At 48.6% G+C, this 10,000-nt stretch overlaps 1 protein-coding gene across 1 annotated transcript in view; it reads right to left on the bottom strand.

Annotated features, from left to right (window-relative positions):
* Positions 1 to 10,000, bottom strand: part of pop1 (POP1 homolog, ribonuclease P/MRP subunit) — a 43,316-nt gene that overhangs the window by 16,674 nt on the left and 16,642 nt on the right. The window contains 4 exon segments of the mRNA XM_056270252.1: positions 2,311 to 2,430; positions 2,514 to 2,595; positions 2,597 to 2,741; positions 4,971 to 5,188. Coding sequence (XP_056126227.1) covers positions 2,311 to 2,430; positions 2,514 to 2,595; positions 2,597 to 2,741; positions 4,971 to 5,188 — 565 coding nt within the window.

Here is a 10,000-nt window from a genome sequence, read left to right as displayed (position 1 = left end):
TGTGTGTGAGAGAGAGTGTGTGTGTGTGAGTGAGTGTGTGTGACATGACAGCACACATTCATCATGACAGTCTGCTGTGTGTGTGTGTGTGTGTGTGTGTGTGTGTGTGTGTGTGTGTGTGACATGACAGCACACACTCATCATGACAGTCTGCTGTGTGTGTGTGAGAGAGAGAGAGTGAGTGTGTGAGTGATTGTGTGTGACATGACAGCACACACTTTCATCATGACAGTCTGTGCTGTGTGTGTGTGTGTGTGTGAGAGAGAGAGAGTGAGTGTGTGAGTGAGTGTGTGTGACATGACAGCACACACACTCATCATGACAGTCTGCTGTGTGTGTGTGTGTGTGTGTGTGTGTGTGTGAGAGAGAGAGAGAGAGTGTGAAATGACAGCACACACACTCATCATGACAGTCTGCTGTGTGTGTGTGTGTGTGTGGAGAGAGAGAGAGTGTGACATGACAGCACACACACTCATCATGACAGTCTGAGTGAGTGAGTGAGTGAGTGAGTGAGTGTGTGAGTGTGTGAGTGAGTGAGTGTGTGGTGAGTGTGTGAGTGAGTGTGTGAGTGGAGTGAGTGTGTGAGTGAGTGAGTGAGTGAGTGAGTGTGTGAGTGTGTGAGTGAGTGTGTGAGTGAGTGTGTGAGTGAGTGTGTGAGTGAGTGTGTGAGTGAGTGTGTGAGTGGAGTGAGTGTGTGAGTGAGTGAGTGAGTGAGTGTGTGAGTGTGTGAGTGAGTGAGTGTGTGAGTGAGTGTGTGAGTGAGTGTGTGAGTGAGTGTGTGAGTGAGTGTGTGAGTGGAGTGAGTGTGTGAGTGTGTGAGTGGAGTGAGTGTGTGAGTGAGTGAGTGAGTGAGTGAGTGTGTGAGTGTGTGAGTGTGTGAGTGAGTGAGTGAGTGTGTGAGTGAGTGAGTGTGTGGTGTGTGAGTGAGTGTGTAGTGAGAGTGAGTGAGTGAGTGATGTGAGTGAGTGAAGTGAGTGAGTGAGTGAGTGAGTGAGTGTGAGTGAGTGTGTGTGTGAGTGAGTGAGTGAGTGTGTGAGTGGAGGTGAGTGTGTGAGTGAGTGAGTGAGTGAGTGTGTGAGTGTGTGAGTGAGTGTGTGAGTGAGTGTGTGAGTGAGTGTGTGAGTGAGTGTGTGAGTGAGTGTGTGAGTGGAGTGAGTGTGTGAGTGAGTGAGTGAGTGAGTGTGTGAGTGTGTGAGTGTGTGAGTGAGTGAGTGAGTGTGTGTGTGAGTGAGTGTGTGAGTGAGTGTGTGAGTGAGTGTGTGTGAGTGAGTGTGTGAGTGGATGGTGAGTGTGTGTGAGTGTGTGAGTGGAGTGAGTGTGTGAGTGAGTGAGGTGAGTGAGTGAGTGTGAGTGTGTGAGTGTGTGGTGAGTGAGTGAGTGGTGTGTGAGTGAGTGTGTGAGTGTGTGTGAGTGAGTGGTTGAGTGAGTGTGTGAGTGAGTGAGTGTGTGAGTGAGTGAGTGAGTGAGTGTGTGAGTGAGTTGTGTGAGTGGAGTGAGGTGTGTGAGTGAGTGAGTGAGTGAGTGTGTGAGTGTGTGAGTGAGTGTGTGAGTGAGTGTGTGACGTGAGTGTGTTGAGTGAGTGTGTGAGTGGAGTGCGTGTGTGAGTGAGTGAGTGAGTGAGTGTGTGAGTGTGTGAGTGTGTGAGTGAGTGAGTGTGTGAGTGAGTGAGTGTGTGAGTGAGTGTGTGAGTGAGTGTGTGAGTGAGTGTGTGAGTGGAGTGAGTGTGTGAGTGTGTGAGTGGAGTGAGAGTGTGTGAGTGAGTGAGTGAGTGAGTGAAGTGAGTGAGTGAGTGTGTGAGTGTGTGAGTGTGTGAGTGAGTGAGTGTGTGAGTGTGTGAGTGTGTGAGTGAGTGTGTGAGTGAGTGAGTGAGTGAGTGAGTGAGTGAGTGTGTGAGTGAGTGTGTGAGTGAGTGTGTGAGTGAGTGTGTGAGTGAGTGAGTGTGTGAGTGAGTGAGTGAGTGAGTGAGTGAGTGTGTGAGTGAGTGTGAGTGAGTGTGTGAGTGTGTGAGTGAGTGAGTGAGTGAGTGTGAGTGAGTGAGTGAGTGAGTGAGTGAGAGAGAGAGAGTGAGAGAGAGAGGGAGTGAGGAGAGAGAGAGAGAGAGTGAGAGAGTGTGACAGGACAGCACACACATTCATCATGACAGTCTGCTACTGCGCGTGTGTGTATCCGAGTGTGAGAGAATCACAGGCCCTGCCAGGATTCGACCTGGTGACTCTGCATGGAGGCGCAGAGGCTCCCGGAGCTCAGGGCCATATATATATACACACACACACGCACATGCGCACACCACACACACACACACACACGGACCTGTGCTCGGCTGTAGGTCAGGTACAGTTTTTCCACGTTTCTGAGGTAGAGTCAGTCTGGGATCATCAACAGTCAGTCCCAACACACACCCTGCTGGGAGCTCTGCTGTGGAACACACTCCTGTAAAACACACACAACACACACACACATCAGACATCCACCTCCTCCTCATCACGCAGTCACGTGACCTCAGTCTTCATCACCTCTCAGGAGCTGGAACGTGTGTGTCTGCTGCCGATGGAGGCTTTCGTTCTCGCCACTCCGCATCTACAGGAACCAGAGACAACCATCAGCCAATCAAAGAGCCGATCACAGCGAGAGTGATGTCATCAGAGTCTCTCACCTCACTGGCTGGACGGAGTGTGTCTGTGAGCACCGTGTGAGCCAGCGGACCAATCAGACGGAAGCGCACAATCTCCATGGTGAGGTCGCTAAACAGGATATGATGAGCGATCACGTTAGACAGCTCTGGCTACAGCGCTCTAAACTCATGCAGAAACACATTCTGTGAAGATGCGTGTGACATCACCGTCTGTGCGGTCACACACACACACACACACACACACTGAGCAACAGCATTGGTTTTCAGTGTGAATGCCGTGAAAAACACACATTTAAAACAGAAAGAGCTTTGAGATCGGCTGAACTAGATTTGACAGAAGTCTGAGGTGTGTTTCCACACACTGCTAAAGCTGCAGGACAGAAGCGAATGGATCCTGCGACTCACAGACACTTCTGGATCCGGCACAGAACGCTGGATTTGCTGTTATTATTCTCTTATGCTGAATTATGGGGTGAAACCACACCCTATATATTGTATTGACAACTCATCAATTAAATATTTACCATTGTATATTCTGCATAATTTGATGTTTTTAAATAAACACTGACAAAAAACTACACAAGTTTTAGTGCTGGATGGATTTAAATCTATATTGTGTTTATATAAAGCGTTCACAGGCTAATTTGCTTTATGCATTACATCAGGCTCATATAAACGTCAGGAAACACGATTCCCGCTGCATGTCAGTATCCGGATCACTGGATCCGAGTTGGAAGAAACACTATCTCGAGTCCAAGCTTTAGTTTAAACTGATAATTGTTTGTTTTACTGGCGTTTTCTCCGTTTCTGCTATTAGGCTGCCGTCACTTTAAGAGCGAATAAACTGACACACACATGCGGTTTCTTCCTGTACACTGACAGAAGCGAGAGAACACTCGCAGAGACGGCGTTCAGACATCAGTGTGTGTGTGTGTGTGTGTGTGTGTGTGTGTGGTGTGTGTGTGTGTGTCCGTTCAAGAGCAAGAGAACGCAGAGGAACCAGTTCAGTGTTCGACCGCCGCTTTCTCTCTCTCTGTGAGTGTGTGTGTGTGTGTGTGTGCACAGATAACGTGCGATTTTCGCCTCTTCTTCTGCGTTTTAAATTATTTGAATGTGTAAATTGGCCAGACAACACGTCCACATTATACACTTTCACTCTATGATGGTTCAATCTAGCAGTTAATCCACGAATCACATGTGAGCCGACCGTGTGGAGCCGGTCCGAGCGCATCCGTTTCACCTCTAGTGTGTGTGTGTGTGTGTGTGGGTGAGTGAGTGAGTGTGTATGTGTGTGTGTGTGAGTGAATGTGTGTGTGTGTTCCTCTACCTGATGGTGATGTGTGTGTGTGAGTGTATGAGTGAGTGAGTGAGTGAGTGAGTGAGTGTGTATGTGTGTGTGAGTGAATGTGTGTGTGTGTTCCTCTACCTGATGGTGATGTGTGTGTGTGAGTGTATGAGTGAGTGAGTGAGTGAGTGAGTGAGTGAGTGAGTGAGTGAGTGAGTGAGTGAGTGAGTGAGTGAGTGAGTGAGTGAGTGAGTGAGTGAGTGAGTGAGTGAGTGAGTGAGTGTGTGCGTGTGTGTGTGAGTGAGTGAGTGAGTGAGTATGTGTGTGTGATCCTCTACCTGATGGTGATGTGTGTGTGTGAGTGTGAGTGCGTGTGTGTGTGTGTGTGTGTGTGTGTGTGTGTGTGTGAGTGTGAGTGTGAGTGCGTGTGTGTGTGTGTGAGAGTGTGTGTGTGAGTGCATGAGTGAGTGCGTGAGTGAGTGAGTGAGTGTGTGTGCGTGTGTGTGTGTGCTCCTCTACCTGATGGTGATGTGTGTGTGTGAGTGTGTGTGAGTGCATGAGTGAGTGCGTGAGTGAGTGAGTGAGTGTGTGTGCGTGTGTGTGTGTGCTCCTCTACCTGATGGTGATGTGTGTGTGAGAGTGTGTGTGTGTGAGTGCATGAGTGAGTGCGTGAGTGAGTGAGTGAGTGTGTGTGCGTGTGTGTGTGTGTGCTCCTCTACCTGATGGTGATGTGTGTGTGTGTGTGTGTGTGTGTGAGTGCATGAGTGAGTGCGTGAGTGAGTGAGTGAGTGAGTGTGTGTGCGTGTGTGTGTGTGCTCCTCTACCTGATGGTGATGTGTGTGTGTGAGTGTGTGTGAGTGTGTGTGAGTGCATGAGTGAGTGAGTGAGTGAGTGTGTGAGTGTGTGTGAGTGCATGAGTGAGTGAGTGAGTGAGTGTGTGAGTGTGTGTGAGTGCATGAGTGAGTGAGTGAGTGAGTGAGTGAGTGAGTGAGTGAGTGAGTGAGTGAGTGAGTGTGTGAGTGAGTGAGTGTGTGTGTGTGTGTGCTCCTCTACCTGATGGTGATGTGTGTGTCGGGGGACTCCCAGCGCACCGGAGCTCCAGCGGGGCGAGTCCCGTCTCCCAGCAGCCTCTTGGAGGGAGGATTGGTGTCGCCTTCATCGCTCTTCCTCTTCCTCTTCCTCCCTGCAGGATCCGCTTCGGGATGAAGATCCTCAGACACGGCCACGGCCGGAGAACACCGACACACCAGCAGCAGCTCCGACAGCACCTCCTGTCACATGACCACAGAGCCATAAGAACACACACACACTCAGCGCGCCACATGATCACACACACACTCATTCATCAACACGCCGTAAGAACACACACACAGCGCGTCACATGATCACACACACAGCGCGTCACATGATCACACACACAGCGCGTCACATGATCACACACACACATTCATCAACACACGCCGTAAGAACACACACACAGCGCGTCACATGATCACACACAGCGCGTCACATGATCACACACACACTCATCCATCAACACACGCCGTAAGAACACACACAGCGAGTCACATGATCACACACTCATCCATCAACACACGCCGTAAGATCACACACACACACAGCGCGTCACATGATCACACACACACTCATTCATCAACACACGCCGTAAGAACACACACACAGCGCGTCACATGATCACACACACACTCATTCATCAACACACGCCGTAAGAACACACACACAGCGCGTCACATGATCACACACACACACAGCGCGTCACATGATCTCACACACACACATCCATCAACACATGCCGTAAGAACACACACACAGCGCGTCACATGATCACACACACACACAGCGAGTCACATGATCACACACACACACAGCGCGTCACATGATCACACACACACTCATTCATCAACACACGCCGTAAGATCACACACACACACAGCGAGTCACATGATCACACACTCATCCATCAACACACGCCGTAAGATCACACACACACAGCGCGTCACATGATCACACACACACTCATTCATCAACACACGCCGTAAGAACACACACACAGCGCGTCACATGATCACACACACACACAGCGCGTCACATGATCTCACACACACACATCCATCAACACATGCCGTAAGAACACACACACAGCGCGTCACATGATCACACACACACACAGCGCGTCACATGATCACACACACACTCATTCATCAACACACGCCGTAAGATCACACACACACACAGCGAGTCACATGATCACACACTCATCCATCAACACACGCCGTAAGATCACACACACACAGCGCGTCACATGATCACACACACACTCATTCATCAACACACGCCGTAAGAACACACACACAGCGCGTCACATGATCACACACACACTCATTCATCAACACACGCCGTAAGAACACACACACAGCGCGTCACATGATCACACACACACTCATTCATCAACACACGCCGTAAGAACACACACACAGCGCGTCACATGATCACACACACACACACACAGCGCGTCACATGATCTCACACACACACATCCATCAACACATGCCGTAAGAACACACACACAGCGCGTCACATGATCACACACACACACAGCGAGTCACATGATCACACACACACACAGCGCGTCACATGATCACACACACACTCATTCATCAACACACGCCGTAAGAACACACACACACAGCGCGTCACATGATCACACACACACACTCATCCATCAACACACGCCGTAAGAACACACACACACAGCGCGTCACATGATCTCACACACACACAGCGCGTCACATGATCACACACTCATCCATCAACACACGCCGTAAGATCACACGCACACACAGCGCGTCACATGATCACACACACAGCGAGTCACATGATCACACACACACACAGCGAGTCACATGATCACACACACACACAGCGCGTCACATGATCACACACACACTCATTCATCAACACACGCCGTAAGAACACACACACAGCGCGTCACATGATCACACACACACACAGCGCGTCACATGATCACACACACACTCATTCATCAACACACGCCGTAAGAACACACACACACACAGCGCGTCACATGATCACACACACACACAGCGCGTCACATGATCACACACACACATACAGCGCGTCACATGATCACACACACACAGCGCGTCACATGATCACACACACACACAGCGCGTCACATGATCACACACACACAGCGCGTCACATGATCACACACACACACACAGCGCGTCACATGATCACACACACACTCATTCATCAACACACGCCGTAAGAACACACACACAGCGCGTCACATGATCACACACACACTCATTCATCAACACACGCCGTAAGAACACACACACAGCGAGTCACATGATCACACACACACACAGCGAGTCACATGATCACACACACACACAGCGCGTCACATGATCACACACACACTCATTCATCAACACACGCCGTAAGAACACACACACAGCGCGTCACATGATCACACACACACACAGCGCGTCACATGATCACACACACACTCATTCATCAACACACGCCGTAAGAACACACACACACACAGCGCGTCACATGATCACACACACACACAGCGCGTCACATGATCACACACACACACACAGCGCGTCACATGATCACACACACACAGCGCGTCACATGATCACACACACACACAGCGCGTCACATGATCACACACACACAGCGCGTCACATGATCACACACACACACACACAGCGCGTCACATGATCACACACACACTCATTCATCAACACACGCCGTAAGAACACACACACAGCGCGTCACATGATCACACACACACACTCATTCATCAACACACAGCGCGTCACATGATCACACACACACACAGCGCGTCACATGATCACACACACACACAGCGCGTCACATGATCACACACACACACAGCGCGTCACATGATCACACACACAGCGCGTCACATGATCACACACACACAGCGCGTCACATGATCACACACACACAGCGCGTCACATGATCACACACACACAGCGCGTCACATGATCACACACACACAGCGCGTCACATGATCACACACACACACCGCGTCACATGATCACACACACACACACAGCGCGTCTCATGATCACACACACACAGCGCGTCACATGATCACACACACACAGCGCGTCACATGATCACACACACACAGCGCGTCACATGATCACACACACACAGCGCGTCACATGATCACACACACACAGCGCGTCACATGATCACACACACACACCGCGTCACATGATCACACACACACACCGCGTCACATGATCACACACACACACACAGCGCGTCTCATGAGAAGGTTTGAGTGTGTGTGCAGCCTTTGCTCCTCTTCTGGAGTCGAGAGTATAAGCTCATTTGTGATGTTATCGGCATCGGTCTGATCAGTGGGTTAGGCCGATATATGAAAGCCGATATATACTGTATTTCCTTCAGATGCGCACTGTTCAACATGATGATTCCAGTGTTTCCTCTAGGATTTTTTCCAGCCGTGGTGGCAGGCCCATTTCGCCAGGGGGAGGGGGCGTGGCCCATGAGTGATATTCCCATTGGCCACGCCCCCTTATCCCAGGTGTTTAAACCTCCCCTAAGTATTATAACATGAAAGGCGCCAATAAGAGCGGCAAAGCGATTATGCGTGTGCAGAGTGATGCACTTGAAGCAACGTGAAGTCACAGCATGCAGCGCTTCGCATTGAAAGGTTCAAAGCACAAAGCGAAGAGATTATATCTGCTTAATGTATTATATCTATGCAACAGTTTATTGAGCCTTTTCTTTTAACAGTTTTAAATTTCAGTTAACTTACAGTGCGCATGAAGAACAATTCATAGTGCTCTCTACTCTAGTGCTGTAGTAACAGACACCCGGGGGAAAGGAATATGATTTAGAAAGCGCTATAAACTCCAGCAAGAAGTAATTTTATGCAAACTATAGACCTTTATCTACAAATATAGTATAAAGGGAACATTGATCTTGAAGAGAGTGTCGTCGTGTTACTATGTGTTACTGTCGTAACCGAACGCGACGCGCTGTTTGAATGCTGAATGGAGAATGACTGAGGAGAGATAAGTTTCCATTAACTTTAACTTAACGACTTAAAGGAGAACTCCGGCGCAAAATGAACCTTTGGTCTAATTACACATTGTTACCTAGTCAACCGTTATCTGAGATTTGTTTTCATGATTATCGAATGTAAATAGTTTTATCTCTAAAAACAGTTTAGCCTATAAAGCTAGTATAACGCTAGTCTATTGGGCATAGATCAATGACAAATAAAAATCGCTTGTTAATACCACTAACAAGGCTGAAAATAGCCCCACACTAACACGGTAGCATAATGAGGGTCCCTACCTTCAAACCGAAGCATTGAGAACTTTGTCAGTGTCCAGACAGTTTAATAAGAAGATATTTTAAACATACAGTCAACTTCGCGTATACAGACAGCCATCTTTGAAATACAGTCTCTACCAGTCGATCTACGAACGCCGATCCAAGTGCGCTGGTGAGATGTGAACGAGCTATAAGTTGTGATAAGGTGAGCGCGAACAGCAGGCTTGGATCGGCGTTCGTAGATCGACTGGTAGAGACTGTATTTCAAAGATGGCTTCTGCCTGTATACGCGAAGTTGACTATGTATTAAATATCTTCTTATTAAACTAGGTACCAATGTGTAATTAGTAGGGATGCACCGAATCCAGATTTGTGGGGTTCGGCCGAATACCGAATCCACTGGTTAAGATTCTGCCGAATCCGAAACCGAATACCGAATCCTACTCTCATCCTCAGTCCATTAACACAGTAAACACATTAATGAAGTAAACAAAGTGGATTTTTCATTTTATTTTATTTCTGTAAATAATAAACTCTACTTTTACTTTTATAACTGTAAAAAAAAAGAAAAAAAGAATAAGCAACATTATGGATTTTAACAGCGGCGATGTTGTGTAGCCTATTGTTTAGAGTCCTTGCCACCATGAGACAAATCGGCATTGCAAATTGAACATGTAGCTCGACTT

This window comes from Rhinichthys klamathensis, unplaced genomic scaffold (genome assembly GCF_029890125.1).
Source record: "Rhinichthys klamathensis goyatoka isolate OS25496 unplaced genomic scaffold, OSU_Roscu_1.1 h1tg000300l_1, whole genome shotgun sequence".
Taxonomy (NCBI): Eukaryota; Metazoa; Chordata; class Actinopteri; order Cypriniformes; family Leuciscidae; genus Rhinichthys; species Rhinichthys klamathensis.
This window is presented reverse-complemented; position numbering and strand designations above follow the sequence as displayed.